The sequence below is a fragment of the Ostrinia nubilalis genome, chromosome 19 (genome assembly GCF_963855985.1).
Source record: "Ostrinia nubilalis chromosome 19, ilOstNubi1.1, whole genome shotgun sequence".
Classification (NCBI taxonomy): Eukaryota; Metazoa; Arthropoda; class Insecta; order Lepidoptera; family Crambidae; genus Ostrinia; species Ostrinia nubilalis.
The window spans coordinates 14,523,296-14,536,647 of NC_087106.1; the positions used below are offsets into that span (position 1 = coordinate 14,523,296).

General features: G+C 41.0%; 1 protein-coding gene across 1 annotated transcript; it reads right to left on the bottom strand.

Moving 5' to 3' along the window:
* Window positions 1–2,997: 2,997 nt before the first annotated feature.
* On the bottom strand, window positions 2,998–4,166 carry LOC135080940 (thioredoxin-like protein 4A). Its single transcript, XM_063975660.1, has 3 exons — window positions 3,998–4,166; window positions 3,671–3,807; window positions 2,998–3,484 (listed from the first exon to the last, which is right to left on the bottom strand). Exons 1-3 carry the CDS (start codon window positions 4,073–4,075, stop codon window positions 3,271–3,273), a joined length of 429 nt encoding a protein of 142 aa, XP_063831730.1. The 5' UTR covers window positions 4,076–4,166; the 3' UTR covers window positions 2,998–3,270.
* Window positions 4,167–13,352: the final 9,186 nt, after the last annotated feature.

The window sequence follows — 13,352 nt, forward strand, 5'->3', positions numbered from 1 at the left end:
ATCAGCCGCTGACTGAAGCCTGGTCCGTGAGCACGTAGAATTTTGTCCAATGACCCCGAGCTACCCATCCTTATCGCTCGCGCGTAATTATGTTGCTGTCGCGCTCGCACACTCACTGCGGGCGCCCGTCGCACAGTCGCGATAGCAATATACGGACCAGGCTTTACATATCTCGCAATTTATTTTAAATTAAAATTATTTAGGATTTTATAGTTTTTTTTTTTCAATTTTTAGTTCAATTCTTTATTGCTATTTCTCGTCTATTTCGGCCGTTTCGGATGTTGAACTAGTTGAACAAAAATCGATAACCGTGTCGCCCGATGCAGGAGCGGCGCCGCTGCCGCCCATCGGGTCGGACGTGCGGCGGCGCGCGGAGGCGGAGCGCGAGCGCGCGGCGGACCAGTCGCTGTTCTACTTCAACGGCGACGCGCCGCCCGCGCCCGCCTGGCGCGCGCCCTCCGCGCCCGCGCCCGCGCCCGCGCCCGCGCCGCGCGACCGCCCCGCCTACTCGCCCGTGCAGCCCGACTACCGCAACGATTTCGGTGAGTCACCCTTCGCCCGCTTCGACTTACGAACTCGCAGATTTTCGCTCGTATTCATAAATGCTTGCATAAGTGAAGCAGCAAATCGAACGCACAGCGTTAAATTGCGCTCTGTGATTAGTTCGTGTACCACTGTAGTATGCGTCCACGCGCACTGTGAGACCTCATAGTAATGTTTGTGAATATAGGCCTATGATCTTGCGGTGCGAAAATAATGTGTGAACACACTGTAAAATGAGAACCGACGAATGTTTTCAGACGACAACTCCGGCATGATCGCATACGGATCCCTGTGGACGGGCCCGGGCTCGAGCGCGTGGGCGTGGGGCGGCGGCTTCGCGGGCGTGCGGCCCCCGCCGGGCTTCGCGGCGCCGCCGCCCGCGCCGCGCGCCTACGACCCGTTCCGCTCGCTGGCCGCCATCTGGGCGCCGGGCGCGCTGGACTGGCGCGCCGACCCCGAGCCGGCCGCCGCCGCGCCCGCGCCGCCCGACCCCGCCGCCGACGCGCACGCATCTAGTCTCGACGCCCCGCCGTCTCGCTCGGTCGTCCCTAAGACTGAATAAACTTACGTTTCTGAGCATGCTGCCATTTTATTTCTGATACCATCTCGTGAAAAATTTACAAAAGTTAATATAATAGTGATGTTAACCCTCAATCGCTCAAATGGTAGTATAGTAACCACATTATTTTAAACTATTGCCTTGTGTCAAGGTCCAAAAACAAGGATTTTTTAAAACTTGCATATCCGATTAACACTCTTCCTTACTGTATCTCTCTCACACCAGCCCCATCTACAATCACTAAATGCCATCATGTTTCTATATATACTTATAACAAATCTGTAGAGGTCAATTCTGTACATGAAATATATTTTCAAAACTAGCGGCCGCCCGCGACTTCGTACGCGTGGATCCCGTTTTACCCCCTTCATCTATCTTACGCGGTTTAGATTTTTTGATACAAATGTTTTTTCCCGCTAACTCCCGTTCCCGTGGTAATTTTGCAATATCCTGTTGTAACTAAGCTTTAAGTTTACTAAGATACCTGTATGCCAAATGCTTTTTCGCGCTAACTCCCGTTTCCGTGGGAATTTTGCAATATCCTGTTGTAACTAAGCTTCATGTTTACTAAGATACCTGCATGCCAAATTTCAAGCGTCTAACTTAAGCGGTTTAGATTTTTTCATACAAATGTTTTTTCCCGCTAACTCCTGTTCCCGTGGGAATTTTGCATTATCCTATTGTAACTAAGCTTTAAGTTTACTAAGATACCTGCATGCCAAATTTCAAGCGTCTAACTTAAGCGGTTTAGATTTTTCATACAAAAGGATTTTCCCGCTAATTCCCGTTCCCGTGGGAATTCCTAAGTATACTATAACCTGCCCAGGAGTATGAAGAATAATTGTACTAAGTTTCGTTAAAATCCGTCGAGTAGTTTTTGTTTCTATAAGGAACAGACAGACAGACAGACAAAAATTTTACTGATTGCATTTTTGGCATCAGTATCGATCACTAATCACCCCCTGATAGTTATTTTGAAAATATATTTCATGTACAGAATTGACCTCTCTACAGATTTATTATAAGTATAGATATAGATAACTATCAGGGGGTGATTAGTGATCGATACTGATGCCAAAAATGTAATCAAAAAATTTTTTGTCTGTCTGTATGTTCCGTATAGAAACAAAAACTACTGGACGGATTTTTACGAAACTTGGTACAATTATTCTTCATACTCCTGGGCAGGTTATAGTATACTATTAAGAATTCCCACGGGAACGGGAATTAGCGGGAAAATCCTTTTCTATGAAAAATCTAAACCGCTTAAGTTAGACGCTTGAAATTTGGCATGCAGGTACCTTAGTAAACTTAAAGCTTAGTTACAACAGGATATTGCAAAATTCCCACGGGAACGGGAGTTAGCGGAAAAAGATATTTGTATGAAAAAATCTAAACCGCGTAAGATGGACGCTTGAAATTTGGCATGCAGGTACCTTAGTAAACTTAAAGCTTAGTTACAACAGGATATTGCAAAATTCCCACGGGAACGGGAGTTAGCGGGAAAAAACATTTGTATGAAAAAATCTGAACCGCGTAAGATAGATGAAGGGGGTAAAACGGGATCCACGCGTACGAAGTCGCGGGCGGCCGCTAGTTACCAATATTATGTTTTTTTTAAACATTCAGGATTTTTTCTACTGTAACTGCAAAAATGTATGTTTTTTTGCCATTTTTTGATAGTGAAAATCTTGTGTAACATGAAATAGGTATATATCCAAACTTTTAATTTCAAGAATTTACAGCAAATCAGTAAAATATTGTTTTTTTTATATTATTATAACTAGGTTGTCTTTATTGCTCCATTTGATTTATATCAAATACAAAATTGAGTATGCACTTATTCTTACTTACAGTTGCCTATCATAAAAGGTTATATAAAAATAAAATACAAATTTTTATATTTAGAGATTGATTTATTTTATATTTACATCTTTGAACACATGAGTAGTCATATCATTACCTTTAAATACAATAAGCTACTTTCTTTCCTTACAACTTAATATCAAAGTCAAATTTGCAATGTTGACAATAGATACAAGAACAAGAATCTTGGAACATTTAAAACAATGTTCAATATTCCTTACATTGGTTTCAGTTACACTTCTAATTACATCAGATAGCATAAGTGAATAAGAGAGTGAGATCCAAACTTCAGTACTGGTGACTCAATACCTGTACTTCGTAGAGTAATCCTTGGGAGATACTACCAAACCTCTGCCCTTGCGTGCACCTCTGTAAACAGTTTCTATGATATCTATCATCTCTTGTTTGTCCTCGAGCGGCCAGTTGATCTTGTTGTTGTTGCCCGTGCCCAGATCAATCATGATGTGCTTGTTACGGAAGAAGAACATTACTGTGCAGGGGTCATATAACTCGTACCTGTGAAATAATAATAATTACTTAATTACTCAAATGGAATTCAATGGCAATTGGAATAAATTCATCTATTAGGAATTTCTGAAGATATCTACAATACATTAAATCGTATCCCAAATTATACTATAATTATCCTGTATATTAATTAGCCCAACATAGCCTACGCAGCGTAGGTGCTTAGTCACATACATTTTGTTGAAGTCAGGCACTTCTGTAATGTCAACTAGGTAAATGACAGCAAAATTTTTCACTTTCTCTGCTATGCTGTACAGAACCTCGTCCATCTTCATGCAGGTGGGGTCCCAGTCGTGGCCGAAACGGATCACCTGCAAAGTATTTTAGAGTTTTAAGTTTACGCCAATGAAGGAATTTCCAGGTGATTGTATATCATAAAAATAAAGACGAGGTATTGTTGAAACTATGTGAATAAATGAGCGAAGTTCTATTACCGTCTATTACTTTTCCAAAACTTACAAAAAGCTAGAATGTTCTCTCATAACCTCGAAATATACTTACGACCACTCGATCTTCTTCCGAAAGGATTGCTTGGTCGACTTGCCAACCATTATGTAGATGTCCCAGCATGTAACTCATTTTGAATTTCTATTAAACTGAGACTAGAAATAAATAAAAACAAGCCAATAGCTCGACAACACAGCACACAAATCGCAGTCGCACAACAAAGTGAAATGTCATTAATGTCAGATTGACGTCAGCTGTCAAATCAACAAAACTTTTTTTTCAATATGGCTTTGTGTCTAAGACATAAAGTTGTCTAGGACCAAGTTCATAATTTTGTGAATGTATTTTGTGTAATCAGCGTCAGTAAATTTCTGAACGTAGACGGATGTCGGACTTTTGGGCGGGAAAGGAAAAACGTTAGCTTTTTTTATTTTTCAATCAAGTGAAAACGTGCATGAGTGTGGGCAAATAAAATTAAATAGTGCAATTAATTAATTGTAATTACTATGTACTATGTTCTGTGGGACTTTTATAGATATTCTAATTATTGGGGGTAGATTAAGATTTTTTGCAGACATTCTACTATTTGTGGCTTAATCCATTAATAATCAATAAAGATATCATGATTATGATATCAGTAGGACGGATACCAAAACAAAGGAAACTCATAATATTTTACAAAGCAACCAAACCTTACGATGCCGGTAAGTCTAAATAAACTTAGAATAACTTAAAATGGCAAAAATTTTAACATGCTATATTTTTCAGCTATCCCAAGTAATACCTTTTTTACCAACTTTTAAATGTTTTCTGTGTGTTCTATTCTATTCTTTACTATAATATTTAATATCTGTATAAACCTACCATGAAACTTGTTTGTGTTATTTGCCGAGAGATGTCACTGCTCTTTGAGGGACGAAAAGTTGTACCGCGGTGTCCAGATTTTTTTCCCCGGCTTTATATATAGTTCCAAAATACTGAACTGTCCTATGCATGACATTGACAGTGGGGCGCCACCGTCAATACCGGATCGCTGGTTCCGATTTTTGCCATGTTGGAAACCATATAGTTGAACGATGGTAGCGCCCCCCTGTCATTGAGTTTGGCGGGACAGTTCACCGTGGGTCATCTATACCTGGAGTATTTTGACATCTGTGAACCTTTGACAACTATTGTGAACCATTGACAAGCAATAAATTGTCACCTACATATTGACGTCTTATTTATACCTAGATAAGAGTCCCATAAGTGCGCCGAGAGTATCCGTGGTGTATTCATGGTCCTGTCGAGTCGGATATCATCAGGAAGCTGATGTCCATTGGGCACTGGTAACGGTGCAGGTGCCGGGATCACACTTTGTGCATTTTTGGAGGGGGGTGACGTCCTGGACAGTGGATTGCTGTCGCAAACAGGACAGGTGAAGAAGCTGGGTCAGCTAGGAGCTGCTGACACCAGTTTGACAGTACCAGCTGTGGTGCTGTCAGGGCAACCAACTGGTTGAGGAAGATCAGGAGATGGTGATGGTGGTGCTGCGCTGAGGTGGCGCCATCTGGTGGAGACACGCTCGGAGCCCTAGGGAGTCGTGTTGGAGCCCTAAGGAGGACGTCTCGGAGCCCTAAGGGGTTCGTGTCGGAGCCCGACCCAAAGAAGTTCGTGTTTCGTTCGGCGCCGTCTATTGTGATAGTGTGTGAGTGAGACGGATACAACTGTGAGTACTCTTTTGGCATTTTAGTATTGAGAAGAAGATTGAAGGATTTTGGACTTTATTTACACTGGTAGTTTAACTTAGAAAAATTTAATTGTTTACATTGACTTAGAAAAATTTTAGATTAATATTTTAGGACTTAGAATAGTTTTGAAAAAGCGGTTGCTACGGGGAACCTATGCCCAATTTCTGTTAGAATTGTCAAAGACTTAGAATTTTTTAGTATTTTGGAAGTTTGTTTACATTTCAATTTTAACTGTCATTTATGATGGAACGTTTAGAGAATTGTCAATTTGACCTTGCGTCAAGAATAAAAAAGGCTAAGACGAATTTCCAAAAAGGTCCGAAAGAGCGTTTGGCCAAGGAGTATTTAGAGGGAAAGTTGGAACTACTTGAAGGTTTGTGGAGTGAATTTCTGTTGGGTCATAAGGAGTTGTTGCGCACTACGGAACCTAAATTATTATCCGAGTCGACCTATATGCGAAGCGATACTTATGACAAAACAGAAGATTGTTATATTGATTATAAATGTAAATTAAAAGCGGGTTTATCTGAATACGTTATAATCACAAGTTCTTCCAACACTGATTCTAACCAGCCCTCTCTACAGGCGCCTAATGTAAAACTACCAAAAGTTAATATTCCGATCTTCTCGGGAAAGTACTCGGAATGGAACACCTTCCGAGACTTGTTTCAGTCTTTGATACATTCGAACAAGACATTAGGAAATGCTCAAAAGTTATTGTATTTAAAGGGGTACTTACAAGGTGAAGCCGAGCAACTTTTATGTAACATTCCGATTACAGACAGTAATTACGATTATTGCTGGGGTTTATTAGACGAGAGGTATAACAACAAGCGATACATTTGTCATCATATTTTGAAGAGACTACTAAGCCAGAAAAATGTAACTTGTGAGTCGGCTAGTGGTTTGAAAGGTCTGATGGACACCACAAATGATTGTTTGTCCGCTCTGTCTAATATTGGCATAGATACGAGTACCTGGGACGTGCTAGTAATTCATATAATAACTTTGAAGTTGGACCCTGAATCAAAAAGGCAATGGGAGTTTAGCATCGCGGATAATAACTCTACCGAATTACCTTCTTATGATCAATTCGAACGGTTTCTTAACAATCGTTACCGCGCCCTTGAGTTTTTGAGTTCAGGATCCAAACAGATTCCTAATAAAACCTTACCTGTTTTCAAAATGAAAGCCATGCACGTTGCCACGATAGTCTGTCCCTTTTGTAAGAAGGAGCACAAATTGAGCACGTGTAAGGCGTTTAGGGATACGTCAGTGGAATTACGTCGCGAATTCGTTGCATCTCATAATGTTTGCTTTTGTTGTCTCGGAAACGATCACTCTGCCAAATTCTGCCGCAGTAAATACAAGTGTCGCATATGCAAGAGGAAGCACCACGCTCTGCTGCATCCTACAAACAAGATTGCTGCTCAGGAACCCCAAAACGGGGAGGTTACTACGGCTGATACCAAGAAAGTTGGTGTTGTTATTTCCTGCACGTCTACAAGAAGCACGGTGGATTGTAGCCAGGTATTGCTAGCGACGGCACTTGTAGATACTGTTTCTAAATACGGTCAAACTTATACTATTCGTGCTCTGCTGGATCAAGGGTCCCAATCCTCTTTTATTACAGAGGCCATGGTTGAATTATTGGGTTTGAAGATGATACCAGCTAGAGGGCAAATAGTAGGAGTAGGTGGCACGAACGGGCTCACGACAAAGTCGATGGTTGAAATAAAAATAGCATCACGGGTTGATCCAAACTTTATTGCAACAGTGAAAGCTTACGTACTAGGGTCCATCACAACGCTTTTGCCTAACCGAAAAATAAGAGCGGAGGAATGGAAGGAGCTTGAGGACATTGTCCTCGCGGATCCGAGCTATTATACTTCTAACAGTGTGGATTTGTTGTTGGGGTCAGAAGTATATAGCCGGGTAATTCAAAACGGAGTCATCAAGGGACCTCTTGGTTCACCACTTGCTCAGTGTTCGTCATTGGGGTGGATTTTGTCTGGTGTCGTTCACACGCCAATGAAGCCCTCTGAAACAATAAATGTGATGCATTGTAGCGTGGAGGATAATCAGCTTCTAAGGAAGTTTAGGAAGCTAGAAGATGACATTCCATTGCCAAAGAAGGGAACGTGTACAAAACATGAAGAGACTTGCGAAGAATACGTTACCAAAACTTCTCGTACAGATGACATTGGTCGACACATTGTGCGTCGTCTTCCGTTGAAAGATGAAGATCCCGATGAGAAGAATTCCCGGCAAACACCTGAAAAAATAATGTATTCATTAACACGTAGACTGAAAAATGGTGATCTGAAACAGAAATACACAGAGGTAGTTAGTGAATATGTTGACATGAATTCGGATCTCGGTGAAGATTCTTCAACGGCGGCTGAGAAGATACTGTTAGACTTTCATGTGGACGATCTCATGATGGGTTGCGGAACTATCGATCAAAGGAGTCAACTTTACAGAGAAATGAATATGATGTTAGATAAAGAAGAATGTGAGTTGCAAAAGTTGACTACTAACAATGAAGACTTGGTAAAGACAATGAAAGAAGATGGTAAAGTAATTCAAAAGAAAGGAAGCGAAGACAGCCTGAAAAGGAAACCTGATGTAATAATAAAAGGTGGTGGTATTACCTGGAACCGAAGTGAAGATGTATACCGCTACAAGGTCGACGTGCAGACCTACGGAGATCCTGAAACAAAAAGGAAGGTTAAAATAAAAAAAGGATACGCTTGAGAAACGCTATGGGTATTCAACAACAGTAGAGATACAGAAGGCTATGGGTTGTATTGCATGCCAATCTGAAAACTTTAGTGCTGATGTTGAAATGTAAAAAAATGTGTACTTATCTAAACGTAGTTTTCTCCGTTTCTTGAATCCTTTTCTTGATGTGAACAACATGTTGAAGGTTGGTTGGAGATTTGAAAACTCACAGCTTTATGAACGTCGTGAGGTGTAAAACAAAGGTGGACTATGCAAATTCGTCAACCTAAAAGTTGGCGATTTAGTTGTCGTAAAGAAGGACAACTAGCTACGGGTCTTGGCTTAGTGGCAGGGTGATTGTGGTCCATCCCGGTAACGTCGATATTAAGGTTGTAGAGTTTCAAGGGAAACGATTTGGTCTCCTTCCTAAGGCTAAATAATTTTAGTTTATTTAGTTTTAAGGTTTTAAGTTTATTGAAAGTGTTTTTATTATTTTACGGTACAATGGTTTTTATATGGTTTATTATAATTTTATTGTTGATGTGTACCGTAACCTGTTTCATGGTGGGCGATGCATTCGCATAAGTTTCATTTGGTTTGTGTTCAATTTTCCTGTTGTTAAGGACCTAGGACGGTCCTTGGTGGGCGATATGTATAAACCTACCATGAAACTTGTTTGTGTTATTTGCCGAGAGATGTCACTGCTCTTTGAGGGACGAAAAGTTGTACCGCGGTGTCCAGATTTTTTTCCCCGGCTTTATATACCTGGAGTATTTTGACATCTGTGAACCTTTGACAACTATTGTGAACCATTGACAAGCAATAAATTGTCACCTACATATTGACGTCTTATTTATACCTAGATAAGAGTCCCATAAGTGCGCCGAGAGTATCCGTGGTGTATTCAATATCAATTAAAATGTAGGTAAGAGAAGAGTTACATGGTTTTTCCTAAATCGCTTTCCACTTGATATGACAAAAAAATATTACTGACATAGAAGATAGAGTAAGTAGGTACCCAAAAAATAAATTACTTTAAAATACCTATTAGGTGGTAGGTAGTAATTGCGCCATGTTCTTAGAAACCCATAAATTAGGTCAACGCTTTATCGACAAGCAACAGCAAACTATTAATAGTCTAAGTCATTGTAACTAAGTCAATGGAAAAATCAGAGACATGAAATGTGTTTTTTCAGAATATTAATTTACTTAAGGTAAAAGTTATAATGTAGAGTTGATAAATGTGATTAGGTACATGTATGTTGTTTATTGTTTATCAGCTATCATCGCGGTTCCGTTGTTTATCGCAGCGCTTCACTCCAGTGCGGGGCGGGGGGGCGCTGGCACCTCGCCACCGGATCGCGGTCACACACCAAAACATACGGATTTCTCGGGAAAAAATAACGAGCACTTGCAGAGCCCGACGCCTCGCCGCGTCCGTCGCGCGCCGCATCAAATATTCTAGCGATATCGATTTCCAGATATTAGCGAAGGTTCTGCCGTGGTTCGTGGTCGGTGGCCGCTGGTGCGGCGCGGCGGTGGTGGCGGGAGGCGGTCCTCGGTCGCCAGCCCGCACTGCCAGCGGGCTCCTCGCTAGTCCCGCTGCACGCGCTCGCGCTCCCGTGTCACGGCCACTGGGCTGGAAGAAACGAGTCTGCGAAGTGATTTAGGTGAGCACGTTTTGTAATGTTTTGAAAGGAAAGTGCACATTCAGCATGACAATCTGTTTTCGTTGTGCTTTATGAACCGTGAATCAAAGAAGCGCTGCGTTGTTACTTGTACATAATTGTAACTAAAAGAATCTTGTAAGCTGTAAATAACTCCAATTGTTTTTGTAACATAGCGATCTTTTTTGTTTGTTGACGTTTACTTTTTATTAACATTGATGACACAAGCAACAAAACTTGTGCAGTTTTATCTAATTAATGTGTCTCGTCTCGTACTAAATGGAAATGGCCGGCTGCTCCCCGATTACCGAAGCCCGAACTTATCTTGAAGACTTTTCGCATTTAAATTGACTTAACTGGGAATTGAACTTCTATGCGCTCAAGCTTGGCGGATTTAACTGCTTCACTCCATCGGAGCGTAACACTGCAATGTCGAGCTTTAAAACATGTACCTACCAAGTGTATTGTTTTTGCACAGAATTGTAGGTGACACTTTGGCCACAGAATAAGTAATAGTACAGGTACAGAAGGATTACTCCGCAAGACGATTTAAATAAATGCGAGTCTTGCTACGACGCGATACAGTGGAATTCAGCTCGCACAGCACTACGTACCTACAATTTTATTCACCTACAAGTTTTGTCTCTTTCTATCGCGTGCCTCTGAACTCTTCTTACGCTATTAGGGTTGCTGTCTAGTGAAAAAATAATTAATCTACTTATTTGTAATGACCTACGTATGTAGGTAAGTATGCATTCATTATGGTAAACCTTGGGAGAGGCCTTTGTCCAGCAGTGGACGTCATTTGGCTGAAACGAACGAACGCATTCTGAGCAGTAGTCATAGTAGGTTAGGTTCCTATACTATCCTAAGAATTATTGATTACCTACATGGCCAACATACCTTTCAGCATCTTTGGGAAGCGAAAAAAAAAGATAAATCCGGTAGATTACTTTTCGAATTTAAACACCCGAACGCCGTACAATATTTCTTTCTCTTTATGTCCATTTTTAAATAATACTTCGATCATAGAATTATAATCATACTACAACGCACGCCAGCGTCCTGACGAGCGCGCGCGTGACACTCGACTGATATAATACCCGCCGCGGCGGGGCGCTTCGCTGTAGGTAATTATCGGATGTACCGCGCGGAGTGAGCCAGGCCTGCTTTGGCGAGCATCGTTGCAGAAGGATTGGATGGATTCAATTCTCGGAAATCAATTTGTGATCTTAAAATGCGATGAACGGCTTCGAGGTCCTATGTTAGGAAGTAACCACGTGACTATGACTATGACTATGTATTCGCTGCGTTCAAATAACTACTACTTAATATGATATTAATTTATTTGAATGCAACAGAGTGAGCTAACGCTCTCGTTTGGTGACGCACGCGGTCAGTAGGTACCAGAGAGCTACAGACAGAGTACAGACTGACCCACTAAGTAAGTCAGGTTTATGAAAATTGCTCACGCTTTGAAATATTTAAAATAGTACTTTGATTAGGTCAAACATAGACATATGAGGTCAAATATTTAGATCCAATCAGGTGGGAAAAATAAATCTGCTACATCCATGTCTACCGACAAACATGGCTGCACTACTATTGGTAGCTTCATACATTTTCTCACAAATAATAAAAATTATTAAACATTTAACTCTCTCAAAAATAAAATATAGCTATAACCAGTGATTAACAAGCTATCAGCTATACAGTCAGGCGAATCAGTCAGCTGAGCTAGACCCAATCTCCCCCGTAGAGAAACCCTAATTAATGAAGTAATCCGTCAATGGCGGCGAGGACGCTGACCCGCTCCGGCTCTCTCTGCGAAGACTAAGTAGCGCAAAAACACATGAAACGGGTTGCCTTATACATTACGTTTACAATACGACGTGTGTTATGTTAATCTTTTAAGATTTTATCTCAACGCTTTACTAGGTATAAGTTCTATATGTATGTACGGTTATTTTTAAGAGAAATCTACCGCCAATATTTGTAATTGTAACCCCACCGATAAACATTCTCTATGTTTTATACTATAAATTCTGTAAAATAAAGTCCTAACTATGGATGTGACAGACTTTGCTTGTTACGTGTGTGGGGTGATACGGTGTAGGTATAAGTTTCTATTCGCCTTAAAGCTCATAAATATTTTTTCATAGAAATGCGCAAGTGACAAATGTAGAGTCGGTTTACTACACGGTAAAGTGCAGGTGAATCTAATAAATTAGATGTAATGTAGAGGTACGATTAATTATATTAATTACTATTAAAAGTAGAGAACTATATTTGTAGAAGTAGTTTTATGAGTACTGATTGTAAAAATATACCATTAACATTTGTGTGAGCTGTTCATCTTCACGGCGGGGCCATCATTCATCTCCATCGCATTGTATGCGAAAATACTTGAAGACCGGTTCGCTCGAAACATTAGGAGAGAGTAGCAAACTGATTTTTAATTTCACCTTGTGTAGTTATATCAAAGCGCGAGCTAGTTCAAAACTAGAATTTTGAAGCAAAAACTGAGGATTTCGATAAGGTTAGTTGAAGTTCTAAGATCGAATCGAGTTTTCAGCTAGGTGCTTTATGTTAATGTGTTTTGAGATGTACATGTTTGTTGGTGTCGTTACCAGAAGTAACCTGTGGATATTTGCAGAGCTGCGTGCTGATGGAGGCGGTGTACCCGGCGTCGGCGTCGGCGCTGGCGCGCGGGCGGCGCCTGCGCAGGCCGCACCCGCGCGCGCGCACGCGCACCGTGCCCGTCACCTTCGCCGAGATCAAGGTGATGCCCCATGACTGCACTACTTACTGCACACAAGCACTAACATCGCTGATGCTTTAAGTTTAGGTTAGCCTAGTAGACCGGAGGAGAGATTTTATCTGTCACCATTGAACCTGCAGCTGCGGTATTTTTGTAAGAAGAAAATAGAATAGTTTTCTTGCAGTGCAACTCAAATGATAGATATAAACCGAACCTAGTATACTGTGCTACCTTACCTAGTTAGTAAAGCTTCAGTGTGAGCTTAATTGTTTGTACGCTTTTGTAGGTAGGTACGAGTAATATGATGCGCTATGGACGGAGAAATAATAAAACGTGAACAACTACCTAGGGGATACTTACTCGTGGTACTTATCCATTTTTAAATTTTAACACTGGAATCTCAAATCAGATTTATCAAATGAATCATAATAATGTCAAGGTCTTACCAGGTGTGCAAATTAATAATGATATTGCCATTTGAGATGGAAGTCAAGGCCGACTGCTCGATTGAGTACTCTTAGTGCAAT